Below are 13,330 nucleotides of genomic sequence, written 5' to 3'. Positions count from 1 at the left end.
CAAGTCTTATGACTTCCATGTAGCTGTTCTTTTCACTATACCATACCAGGGTCTTTTCCCACTTCTTGAATATAAAAATAAACAATTAAAAATTAATTACTTTTCATTAACAGAGCCGTTTTCTTTCTCTCTAGAGTCTTTCTCCTATAAACCACAAAGCACTGAGTATGCAAGATCCAGAGAAAAAAATCAACCTTTCAGAACACTGTAGACTTTACTTTGGTGGGCTTCTTAAGGCCATTGGTATATTTAATACCAGCCTTAGTAATAACCAACCACCTGAAATTTTTATCACCCAGAGTAAATTGATCATCATGATAGGCCAAAAGCTGGTGGACTCCCTCTGTCAAGAGACAAAGGAAAAAGATGTTCGCAATGAGATTCTCTGCAGTAGCAGTCAGCTCTGTGGCTTATTGAAGAATCTGGCCGTGGCCACCAAGAATGCCGTCCTCAAATACCCTAATGATGCTGCAACGAGAGAACTTCAGGAGGAAGCACAGAAGCTGTGTAAACATACACGACAAGTCAGAGAAATGCTAGAATGAGATCTCACTTCAGCCCTTCCCAATGTATTAACTAGAGCCTCAGCAATTCTTACTAGGTTGGTCTTACTACTAGCTTCTGCCCATATACTTGGTACTGTTATTATCACCTACATACTATGGTACCAAGTTGCTAAGGATTTCCAGGACACTGGTTCCATAGCAAATCCTGGCACAAAATCCTTATTATTAAGCAAGGATTTTAAGCATGTCTGGGATCAGCGTGTAAGGCAGTGATTTGATGCAAGTGTTTTATAAACTTCTAGTGGGCATCTACTGTGTACAAAGCAATGGGGAAATTACAAAGTTTAGACTTGGTTCTGGACCTCTCAGAGTTGATAGTACAGCAAACTCCTCATTTACATAGCCCTTAAAGTACTTACAGAGTACTTCCCTCACAGCAACCTCATAAGTGAAGCAAAGTATCATCATCCCCATTTTACAGATGAGGAAACTGAAGTTCAGAGCCATGAAATGGTTTGTCCATGGTGCAACAGCTAATGAGTATAAGGGCCAGGATTAAAACCCAGGTCTTATGACTCTAAGTCCTATACTTGTTTTATAGAAGTCAATTTTTATATTGGTTAAAATGAATTTTTAGTAGTTCACTTCATTCTTTTTTTATGAAAAGCATACCAGAATCTCTCCCTTTCCCCCCCTTTTGGAATTTATTTTGTTAGAAAAATATGAATGTTTTTGTAATTACTTGTTACACTAAATGTCATTCCCTTAAGTTTTATTTTAATCTAAATATTCATGTTACACTCACAAAATCCATGGATTTTCTTGTGATCTTTTGAACTTCCTGTTAATTTATTCTGAATGTGACATTTATGTTGACAGATTCCTATATCGTGCACACATTTTTTATATTTCATCGGATATCACAGTTCTGTATATTTTATATTATTTAAATATAATAACATTTAAATAATTTGAGACATGAACATTAGTTGTAGCACCATTATTGTCACTTGGAGAGATCTTTGCCCTGTGGTGGTTGTCTTCAGATATAGGTACAAAACTCATTTAGAATAATCCCAAAAGGGTCATTTTCATGTACAGTATTTTAACCTCTGTTTCTGGAACATGTTCCAAAAGTGAAGTTTAATTTGTAGTGTCTCTGGTTGTCATAATCACAATCTGACTTCAAAGCCTTTGAAAGTAACATGTTGATTCCTTTAGACGAATGGAAGGTCAGCACGGAAGTGGTACAAAAGCATTTTCAAGTAATCTCCACCATCTCAAAACAGTTAAAGCTCTAGCTCTATGAAACTTTGGTAAAGTTCCTTTTCAGCTGTGGTCACATCCTTCCTTGAGCTCTTCAGTGTAAGAACCATACCTTTTTTATCAGTATTGGCCACATGCACACATCGGAAATAATATCATTATGCAGAAAATAAAAATTAGCTACTAGAATTTTGGTGATTCTCATTTAGCTAAGTCTCCTGGAGCAGGAGGCAGAATTTTTTATTTCTGTGAGTTTATTCCATAAATTTGAACAGTGGAATTAGGGTAGAGATAACACAATTCTTAAAACTGACACCATGTGCCTATATCTTTTGGTTATGCCTCCTAAAACCCACACTGTGTAAAGCAAAAGCCCCTAAAATGAATATAGGATCTTTGATTCAATTTGCATTTTTTAAACCAGAAAAATAAGAGTTCAAATCAAAGATCTTTATTCCCAAAGACAAAGTACAAACTGAAGAAGTAAAACCACAGTAGGAAAATGCTGTTCTTAGTTAAATGTGTTTCCTTCCCTTTTTGAAGGATGGAGGTGGTGGGAGGAATTTTTCAGTGTATAAATTCAGCAGGATGATCATTTCTGAAATTTTAAAAAGTGGAAGGAAAACTATTTTGGGGGAGGAGAGTTACAGAAACATAGTGAAAAAATATTTGACCAAATACATGTTTGTCCTTGCAAACAGCACGAAAGGAAAAAGGGAAGGCTGTTTCAAAAGCAAACAGAAATGTGAGTAATGCCAAGTTCATTGGGAGAGTGCAGATTTCTAGGAAGATTTATACGATCTTTGCTACTCCCACCTTCTTGTTTCATCTAAAGTTTGAATTTTGTACTGTTCTGGGTGATGACTTTTTGTCCAATGCTTTTAAGTCCTATTCACATGCCTCACTGAAACACGAAGAGGTAACCTTTTTTCCTAAAATGGATATAGAGTGATAGATTTTTCTAGTCCTACTAACCTAGAACCACTCTTTAACAAGAAAACCCCAAATGGAGTCACAAAGAATCAGACACAACTGAACAAATTTCTGAACTACCAAATTAAAAGCAGCTAGGTAGCACAGTGGATAGAGTGTCAGACCTAGAGTCAGGAAGACTCATCTTCCTGAATTCAAATCTGGCCTCAGACACTCACTAGCTGTGTGACCCTGAACAAGTAACAACCCTATTTGCTTCAGTTTCTCATCTGTAAAATGAGTTAGAGAAGGAAATGGCAAACCACTCCAGCATCTCTGCCAAGAAAACCCTAAATGGGGTCATGAAGAGTCGGATATGATTGAACCAATTTCTTAACTGCCTCAACCAACCTAGAAAGACCTTATTCAATGTTTTAGATAGTTTGCTGAATAATGAATTATGTAATTACAGCTAGCAGAATCCAACGACCATCTACCAAGTTGTACAGGGTTTGCAATCCTTTGTGGTTGGAAGGAGTAACTGCATAGAAAAAATCCTGGATCCTTGACTTAATAGATTAAGATGATAACATTTAAACACCACTTTAAGGTTTGCCAAGTGCTTTGCAAATATTATCTTATTTTATCCTTATAACAACACTGGGAAGTAGAGTCTATTATCCCCATTTTACAGCAAAGTGAAGCAAGCAGAGATTAAATGACCTGCCCAGAGTCACACAGTAAGTGCTTGAGTCCAGATTTAAACTCAGGTCTATCTGACTTGAAGTTCAACTCTCTATCCACTGTGTCACCTAGCTGCTCTCAAGAAAGTATGTAAAGCACTATACGTGTGCTATACAAATGTCAGTTTACTATTATTGTCATAAAATTATTTTGGTTGTTATAGCTTCATCTTATTGTTAATTTCACAAATTTAGAACTAAAAGCAACCTCAGTGGTCATCTAATGCAACCTGTTCACTTTGCAGAAAAGAATCTAGAGACCCATGGTCACATAGGGAACAAATAATAGAGCCAGGATCCAAATCTAGGTCTTCTGACTCCAAATCCTTCCCCTTTCCCCCCATTCTACTATGTTGCCTGAGTAAACTGTCTATACACATATATGTAGAAAATCCAGCTATTAATTGTATAAAAATTTGGTACTATCAGAACCTGGGGGACCTATTCCCACAACAGCAACTTGGGGCAGGTGACAGGAGGGTGTCCTGGCACCTGACTATTAATCATCTGGTGTTCAACTTCTTGATATTTCTTCCCTTGTTCTGTCTGGGAGTTACCAGACAATCACGGCTTATCAATCATTGGCTCCTATTGCCCCACTCACCCAACAAACGCTTCCTCTAACTGGTAGTTCTGTGATATTAACATTAGTCAAACATGAAGTTCATAGTTAAAAACTATATAATTAGAGGAAATGTATAACACCAAAATCATTAATTAGAATAGACATAAATTCTCTAATCATCTGTTTATATTAACCATCAACTTCTCTATCTAACATTAGTGATAAACTTCAATCATCTAAGCAAAACCCCTTTATCTACCCTTCCCCAAACTGTAGTTCTTTCCCAGCACTGTATTCACCCACAGTGAAGGGGAGTGGGGGGATGATGTACAAGGTCAAGGTTCATTGTAGATGTTGGTAATGGGTGATTCTTCTTGAAGTTGGTCATCAATGTTACTTGCTTTGTGAATGCTCAGTAGTTCATAGGATCACAGATTCAGAACTGGAAGTACTCTTAGAAGTCATCTAGTCGAATTTGCTTATTTCACAGATGAGGAAACTAACACTTAACTAAGGTTAAGGGATTTTCTAATGTTCATGCCAGTGACAAAAGGTAAAATTCAAACCCATATTCTCTGACTACAATGCCAGTGCTTTCTAGCCTGCTACACTACCCTTTTAATTGGCTTCAATTGATGAGGCTGCCTCTCCTGATACCAGAAGACTGGGAATCTATTGCTGTGCCCATAGCAGGTTGCCTTATCCCATAAATAGAGAGAGCTCAATATCATGTCACTGCCTAGGCACAGGCACAAATAATTCCTATCAGAGCTATGTGGCTACATTAATTACCAGCATGTTTCCTCTAGTGGAAGATAAAACTTTTCTAACTATATCTTCCTATGCAGTACCATCCAGCATGCCTTCTGTCCCTTTTCTCTTCCAAGTGCTGCTTCTGCACCTTGAAGCATGTCTATAAATCAGTTGAATTCAAATCCATGTTCAAATCATCTTGTGAAGAAAGGGCAAGTGAAGCTGAACTGGAAAAGCACTGAAATCTTCCTCCTTATCTTTGGATAAAGTTCTTTTTTTAAAAAAAATTTAATCTGAAAAATTCAAACAATGAAGAAGTCCACTTTCTGACACATAATAGTTTTGTGATCATTGTGTTACTTAACTTCCAAGTTCCCCCAGCCAACTCTGTAAGATGAATGAAATATAGATCTATGTTGACAGAAGGATTTTTTTACAAGGGAAGGTCCCTAACACCAATGAAATCACAAGTCCCTAACACAATGAAATCACAAAAAAATTCATATATACATACACACATATATATATATATACACACATATATACATACACATATATACACATATATGTATGTATGTATGTATAATCATATTTATGCTTTCCAGAGGATGGGGTATGGGGAAAGACAGGATAAAATTGCTTTTAACCCCCAAAATATTAGAAAACACTTTATGCCTACTTATTAAAAGTATAGTATTATAAATGCCTAATAATAACTGATTTCCCCAATTCTTCTTGCCTATTCCATCCTTCAACTCAACTGCTTGATTTGATCAGGGGCATTTGTTTGGCTGCAGTAATAATAATAACAATAATAATTTGGTTTTATAAAGTACTTTGAAGTTTATGAAACACTTTTCAATACAGCATTTCATTTAATTGCTTTTGACTCATATTGGTGTCACCCAAGGTTCTGTCCTGAGTTCTCTTCTCTTTTCTTTATATACCTCACCCATGAGTTTGACTATCCTTTCTATGTAGATGATTTATAGATCTACATACCCAGCCCCAGTCTCTCTCCTGAGCTTCATTCAGTCCAGCATCATCAATCAATCACTGGATCTTTTCACAAATCACAGAGACTTTTTTTCCTTTTATTTTCAGTTATAAATTCTCCCCCTCCCCTTTTCTCCTCTTTTTCCCAATGCAAAGGTAAGAAAAACAAAATTACAAATATGTACAGTCACACAAAACAGATTTACTCATGTTCTAAAAAAAGAAAAGGCAAAAAGAAAGAAAAAGAAAAGAAGGAAGAAAATGTGCTTCAATCTACATTCTGAATCCTTTGGTTCTCTATCTGGAGGTGGATCACATATTTTATCATGAGTCCTTTAGAATTGGGTTCTGTCATTGTATTGATCAGAGTAGCCAAATCTTTCAGAAGTGATTATCATTACAATATTGCTATTACTGTGGAGATTGCTCTCCTGGTTCTACTCACTTTACCTTCTATCAGATCATGTAAATCTTCCCAGGTTTTTCTGAAATAATCCCTTTCATCAATTTTTATAGCACAACAATATTCCATCACTCTTATATGTCATAACTTGTTCAACCAATTTCCAACTGATGGGTATCCTCTCAGGTTCCAATTCTTTGCCACCACAAAAAAAAAAAGCTGCTGTAAATTTTCTTTTTTATCCATGGGACTCTTCCCTCTTTCTTTGACCTCTTTGCAATATAGGCCTGGTAGTGGTACTGAGGGTCAAAGAGTATGCACATTATAGCTTTTTGGCATAGCTCCAAATTGCTTTATATAATGGTTGGACTAATTTACAATGCCAGGTACATCAATGTACCTGTTTTCCCACATCCCCTCCAACATTGGTCATTTACCTTCTTTGTCATCTTAGCCCACCTGATAGGTGAGGTAGTACACTTCAGAGTTGTTTTAATTTGCATTTCTTTAATTATTAGTGATTTAGAGTATTTTTCACATGACTATTGATAGCTTTGATTTCTTCTTCTGAAAACTGCCTTTTCATACCTTAATGGCTTTTATTTTCATAAATGCTATTCAGTTCCCTATATAGTTTAGAAATGAGACCTTTAATCAGGGAAACTTGATGCAAAGATTTTTCACATTTTCCTTCTTTTCTTCTAATTTTAACTGCATTGACTTTGCTTGTGCAAAAGCTTCTTAATTTTATGTAATCAAAATTATCAATTTTATCTCCCAACAAACCTATTTTTTGTTTGTTCATGAACTCTTCCTCTCTCTGACAGGTAATTTCTTCCCTACTCCATTAATTTTCTCATGATATCACCTTTTATGCCTAAATCATGTGCCCATTTTGAGGTTATCTAGGTATATGGTATGAGATGTTGGCCTATGCCTTGTTTCTGCCAGACTACTTTCCTATATTGTATTCTTGGTATAAATCCAGACTAGTTATAATGTATGATCTTTTTGATATACTGCTGTAATCTTTCTTGCCTATTGAACATTTCAAACTAGATGCTTCAAAGACATTTCAAACCTAACCTCAGTCTAAAAAAGAACTTATTACTATTTTCCCCAACTCCATCCTTCTTTCAAACATGTCTGTTTCTGTCAAAGGCATCACCATTCTTCTAATCTTCCAGGTTCTCAACATCTATTATCATCAGCTCTTCACTCTCTCTTAGCCTACATATCCAACGAGCTGCCAGATCTATCTGTTTCTACTTCCACATCTCTCTCATTTATTTCTCTCTGCTCACAAAGACATCATCTTAGTTCAAGCCCTCATCACCTCAGGTTTAGATCATTGTCATGTTTTCCTGTTTGGTTACCTTCCCTCTAGTCTCTACCCCCTCCAACCTATCTTCCACATAGATGCCAAAGTAATTTCCCTTAAGAATAGATGTGATCATCTATTCTCACCTACTCAATCAACAGTAGTGGCTTCCAATTGTTTCTTGATAATCAATCAATAAACATTCATTAAACATCTGTTATGTGCCAGGCACTGTGCTAAGCTCTGAAGATACAAAAAGAGGCAAAAAAAAAGCCCCCACCCTCAAAGAGATTACAATCTAATAGGAGAAACAACATTAAAATAAATGTACACAAAGCAAACTCTATACAAGTGGGAAATAATTAACAGAAGGAAGGCACTAGAATTAAGAAGGAAAGACTGTAAAAGATGGGACTGTAGTTGAGATTTGAAGCCAGGGAAGCCAGTAAGTGGAGATGAGAAGGGAGAGCATTCCAGGCATGAGGGACAGCCAGAGAAAATGTCAGGAGCTGAGAGATGAAGTGTCTTGTTTATGGAATAGTCAGTAGGCCAGTTTCACTGGATTGAAGAGTATGTGTTGGGGAGTAAGGTATAAGATGACTAGAAAGGTAGGAAGGGGCTGGGTTATGAAGGGCACTGAATGACAACCAGAATATTTTGTATGTGATCCTGGAGGCAATAGGGAGTCAATGAAATTTATTGAATAGGGGGTGACATGGTCAGACCTCTGTCTTGGAAAATTATTTTAATGGCTGAATGGAGGATGGGTTGGAATGGGGAGAGACTTGAAGCAGGCAGATCCACCAGCAGGTTATTAAATAGTCTAGGTGACAGGTGCTGAGGCAGTATGGTGGTTACCACAGTGGCCATGGTGCTCAGAAAATGAGTTCCAGTAGTGATTCTGACACATGCTTGCTGTGTGAACTGTGTGACTGACCTTGGGAAAATCACTTAACCTTTCTGCTCTGAGCAACTCTGTAAAACTATAAGTTGTAGAAAGAGTACAGACCTGTACTGGTAGAGACAGTCTCCTCATCTGGGAATTCCCTTTACCAGTAATATCAAACTCAAATAGAAACAGATCCTTAGACTACATATTTATTTAGAAAACCACAAATTAAAGTTATCTATGTCATATTGTAATTTTATTCGTTTTACTAAACATTTTTCAATTGCATTTTAGTTTGGTTAGGGCCTTAACAGTTTTACTGAGAGTGTGTCTGTGAGTTTGACATCTCTGTCCTATATCAATGACAACACAGATCCTTTACTTACCCTTTAGTCCTCTTATCAGCTTCTAAATCCCTTTACAAACTGCTCCCAAGCTATCTCCAGCCTCATTATGTGTTTCTCCCTTTTCCATGTTCCATAGTCCAACCAAGCTGGCCTTTTCTCTGTTCTCAAGCAGCTCCTCTATCACCCATCTCCAGATTTTTACAGTAGCTTTCTCAGTGTCTGGTGGGCATTCCCACCTCTTTACTTCTGCCTCACACAACGCATCTCTTGCATCGTGACACAGCTTATGCAACACCTTCTACTTAAAACCTTTCTTTACTCCAAATGCTACTGCCTGCTTTCCCTAATGGCTTGTATTGATTTTGTTTTCTCATATTTATTCAGTATATACTTATACCTTCTATACAATCACTGGGTCCCACTTTTATCCTAGTCTTCACATACATAATCCTGGAAAGCATTTCCTGTGGAGAAAGGTCCAGTCATCTTTAGCAACTGCCAAACCACTGCTAAAGGCAAGCAAGCCAGTCTAACCCTAGCTGAAGCAGCAAGGCACTTGGAGGGAGATACAAGAGACAGCATGTGCCATGCAGATCAAATTATGACTACCATCACAATCTCCCCTTGAACCCAGATGGAGACAGCCCAGTTTCCTGAACCTAAGAGCTTTGAGAATAGCAATGTTTCCAGGCTATTCCTTACAGCCATCATTCCAGGAACCCTTTTCCCTGTTTGAGAACTGTTTTTGTCAATGTTACAAACACATCTGTTGAAGATCCAGTAAAGAAAGTTCTTGTCACTAACGTCCTTGGCTCTGTCAAACAGTTCAACATCAGAAACTGGTATGATTTTTATCAGTAGACACATCATTAAAAAAAGAGAGAGAAACATTACCATCTGCTTAATTGCTGCATCCTAAGGACCATAGGACCTTTCCATTTGACTTGTAACTGAAACTTTCCATATATGTCATCTGCCCCTGTTAGAATGCAAGTTCCTTGAGAGCAGAGACTGTCTTATTTTTCTACTTTTACCCCTAGCACTTAGCACAGTGTTTAGCACATAGTAAGCCCTTGGTGTTTAATTCCTTCTTTCATTAAGGAAATACATTAAGTATCTATTCCACCATAAGTACGCGTTCTCTACCTTACTGGACTGTAAGCTTCTTGAGGTTAAGGGGTTTCATTCTTTGTATTTTCATCCCTAGTTTAGCCCAGTGTGGGCTCAGAGTAGGCACTTAACAAATGATTGTTTATTGATTTTCTTACCAATTCTGTGAGGTAGGCAGGGGCTGGTTATCATCATTTGGATTATAGAATTTAATTGCTGAAAGGATATTAGAGATGATTAGGTCCAACCCTACAGAGGAGAAAAACTGAGGCTTAGAGGTTAGGTGATTCATCTAAGATCAAAGACAACTGGAGGCAGAGTCACAAATAAAACTCGGATCTCTTCACTTTCTGTCTAGCATTCCTGTGCTCCCTCTTTTCTATTTCCTGTGTATAGTAGGTCACGATTATTAGAGCTGGACACCCTCGGGATCATCTAGCTCTGGTCCTCAAGTTCACAGGCTCCCCATCCTCCAAGAGTCTTAGAACTTGGATGGGGAAAAAAAAATCTTTATTTTCACTAGCCTCTCATGGAAATTAAGCATTTCCTTCCGTTATTTATTCTGAGAAGTCCACAAGCTCCGCCAGACGGCCAAAGGGGCCCATGAAACAAGAAAGATTGAGAACCCCGGGCTGAGAAGGGCTTGGGGGGGAGCTTTAAGCCTTAAGTTACCCAGGATCTCTGCAAGAGTGGAGGGAGCTTACCGAGGTTCCCCCAGAGGAGGATGAAGAGATCAGTCCCCAGGTTGGGGCTCAAGAGCTTCCGGCAGATTGGGAGGGGGGCAACGATTAGGAAGAAAGGGAAACTGAGGCCTGCAGAGCGGGGGTGGGGAGAAAAGAGGATCAAAGGCAGAGCCGGAGAAGAGCCTCGCGCCCCTCCTTTACCGCAGAAACCTCATCTCCGCCTCCAGAGGCCCAGTGGCGGAAGGCGTAGCTCCCCGGCAACGGTCTCCATAGGAACCATACACTTCCCTCCAGCGGGTTTCCGCCCTCGCCGCCAATCAGTGTCGTCATAGCAACGGCAGTGTCGTGCGTCATCTGGATGCGCCGGAAGTTCCTCCTGTTGATTCCGGTAGGACAGACTGCGGAAACGAGCCGAAGGGAGGCGAGATGGGCTGCGATGGGGGAACGATTCCCAAGAGACACGAGCTGGTGAAGGGACCGAAGAAGGTGGAAAAGGTCAGAGCGGGGTCAGAGTCAGGGAGGAGAATGACGTGACGTGCGGCCTCCAGGGAAGTCTGTGGGAGGGCGGGCCCCCAAATGGGCTTTCGGGACGGAGCTGAATTTGGTGTAATGTTTGGTGTCCTTTGCTTACGACCGTCCCTCCTGACTCCTTCGGGAATCATCCTCCACTTCTGGAAAGAGTCGTCCATAATCGTTGCCCCAACTTCCTCATTTGCCCCCCTATTTTTCAGTCCTCTTCTAATATGACATTGAACCCCGCCATCACTCGCTCTATTGGAACGTCTTTCCCAAAAGTCACCGATGATTTCCGAATAACTAGATTGAGAAGCTTTTGATCCGTGCTCCTCTTTGATCCCTGTCGTTTCCGACACCGTTGGCCACTCCCTTCCTCAATGCTTTCTCTTAGCTTTTCTTTTATAACCTCCTCTCTGCTGTTTCTCTTCCTGCTTGATAGGATACATCATTTGCTGTCGCTGTGGGCGTCCTTCATTCAGGTCTCCATAGAGAGCTCCAGTCCCTGTCCTGGACCTTATAAACTTATATTAGTCTCGTCGTGATCTCATCTTCTCTTATGGATTCAGTTTTCTCTCTCTTTAGGATGCCCACATTTGCATATCCAGCTTTAATTTCTCTGCAGGCCTCCAGCCTCACAGAATATTAGCTAACATTTGTACAGTGCTTACAATGTGCCAGGCACTGTGGTGCCCCTCGTAACAACCCTGGGGGATAGATACTGTTACTATCCTTATTTTACAGAACAAGGAATTGAGGCAAGCAAGAGGTTAAGTGACTCATCCAGAGTCACACAGCTGGTGTCTGAGGCCACATTTGAACTCAGATCTTTCTGATTCCAGGCCCCATGCTTTCTCCACTCTGCCACCAGCTAGCTATCTCACTCACAGGCACACCTCTAGTTATCTGCTGGACATCTCCGTTTGGGAATCCTGTGAACATCTGAGACATGCAGTTTCCAAGGTGAAACTCATTTCTTTCCCTCTAAACATCCCCCTCTCCAAACTTATCTATTTTTGATAAGAACACTGCCATCCTTTTAGTTATCAAATGTCATAACCTCCTAGTTCCATCTTTTTCCTGTTCCATAAATCCCATATCTAATTTTTTTGCCAAATCTTGTTGCTTCTGTGTCTGTATCTTTTGCACCTGCCCTCTTCTGCTCTACTCCTAGACTTAATTCAGACCCACATCATCTTTCAGTGAAATGTAATAAATTCCTAACTGGTCACCCCAACTTCATTTGTCTCTCCTCTCCAACCCATTCTCCATGTAGCTGCCAAAATAATTTTTCTAAGGCACAGATGTAACCAAACCCTTTCCCATTCAAGATTATCAGTGGCTCATTGCCTTCAGAATTAAAACAAACACCAGAGCCTGACATTCATGTACCTCCATAATCTGTCTCTGACCAACCTTTCTAGTCTTATTTTATAGTATTCTCCTTCAAGCACTTTCATGCAAACGAGGCTTCTACCTGTTACCCAAACTTGACCTTCCATCTACCCCTTCCTTGTAGTTGTATAAGCCACCCCCCCCATGCTTTGGGATTCTCCTTCATCTCTCCCTTTGAGAGCCTTAACTTTCCTTTAGGTCTCAACTCAGACTCTACCTCTTCTATAAAGCCTTCCTTGCCTTCTTCACTAATTGCTAGTGTTTTCCATGTTCAGATTACCTTGTGTTATCTGTGTAGGTAATGTAAGAGTGAGAACTCAAAAGCAGGGACTGGTTTTTTTTAAACCCAGAACAGTCCCTTGCACATAGTAAGGGTTTAGTAAATGTTTGTTGAATGTCCCTGTGATGTGTAGATAGGGATAGTTTTGCCAGATAGGATTGACTCTAATAGATGAATAATAAAAACAAATATAGTGTGTCCTACACTTAAACTCAAAAAAACGACTTTACCAGTACAAAATTGGAGAGGAAGGTGGCTAGATAGATAGTAGTTCATCTGAAGATAGGAGAATTTTAATGGACTGAAAGTCCAGTTTGAGCTAACAGTGTGACAGAATGACCAAAAAGCTAATGCCATCTTAGGCTGCAATAAGAATATTAGGTGTTCAGAACAAGGGATATGGTAGTCCTGCTGTCTGGAGTATTGGCAGGTGGGTGGTACAATAGGTAGAGTGCTGGGCCTGGAGTTGTGTAACCCTGGCAAACCCTTATTTGCCCCAGTTTCTTCATCTGTAAAATGAAGATAATAGTAGCACCTACACCAAAGGATTGTTGTGAGGATCAAATGAGAATTATCATAAAGCACTTAGCGCGGTGTCTGTCAAATAGTAAGGGGAACATAAATTTAACTATTATAGTGGATGAACAC

The 13,330-nt window shown here is 39.4% G+C and overlaps 3 protein-coding genes across 8 annotated transcripts in view; 2 read left to right on the top strand and 1 right to left on the bottom strand.

Moving 5' to 3' along the window:
* CASS4 (Cas scaffold protein family member 4) overlaps positions 1-1,653 on the top strand; it is a 55,209-nt gene extending 53,556 nt beyond the window's left edge. For all 5 annotated transcript variants that reach the window (XM_072633469.1, XM_072633468.1, XM_072633467.1 and 2 more), the window contains exon 7: positions 135-1,653. In XM_072633469.1, coding sequence (XP_072489570.1) covers positions 135-545 — 411 coding nt within the window. In that variant the 3' untranslated portion in view covers positions 546-1,653. The remainder of the gene's footprint in view (positions 1-134) is intronic.
* The window catches only part of AURKA (aurora kinase A), a 117,268-nt gene extending 106,560 nt beyond the window's left edge, over positions 1-10,708 (bottom strand). The window contains exons 1-2 of the mRNA XM_072633485.1: positions 10,516-10,708; positions 9,970-10,060 (exon numbers count right to left, since the gene is read on the bottom strand). Coding sequence (XP_072489586.1) covers positions 9,970-10,006 — 37 coding nt within the window. The 5' untranslated portion in view covers positions 10,007-10,060; positions 10,516-10,708. The remainder of the gene's footprint in view (positions 1-9,969; positions 10,061-10,515) is intronic.
* An 86-nt stretch (positions 10,709-10,794) lies between these two features.
* The window catches only part of RTF2 (replication termination factor 2), a 65,310-nt gene continuing 62,774 nt past the window's right edge, over positions 10,795-13,330 (top strand). Inside the window, exon 1 of one of the 2 annotated variants that reach the window (XM_072633491.1) lies at positions 10,795-10,989. In XM_072633491.1, the coding sequence (XP_072489592.1) occupies positions 10,921-10,989 (69 nt within the window). In that variant the 5' untranslated portion in view covers positions 10,795-10,920. The remainder of the gene's footprint in view (positions 10,990-13,330) is intronic. The other variant, XM_072633492.1, reaches the window with a different exon arrangement.

Source organism: Notamacropus eugenii, chromosome 1 (genome assembly GCF_028372415.1).
Source record: "Notamacropus eugenii isolate mMacEug1 chromosome 1, mMacEug1.pri_v2, whole genome shotgun sequence".
Taxonomy (NCBI): Eukaryota; Metazoa; Chordata; class Mammalia; order Diprotodontia; family Macropodidae; genus Notamacropus; species Notamacropus eugenii.
The sequence above is the reverse complement of the archived record's forward strand: the minus strand, read 5'-3'. Positions and strand labels throughout refer to the sequence as shown.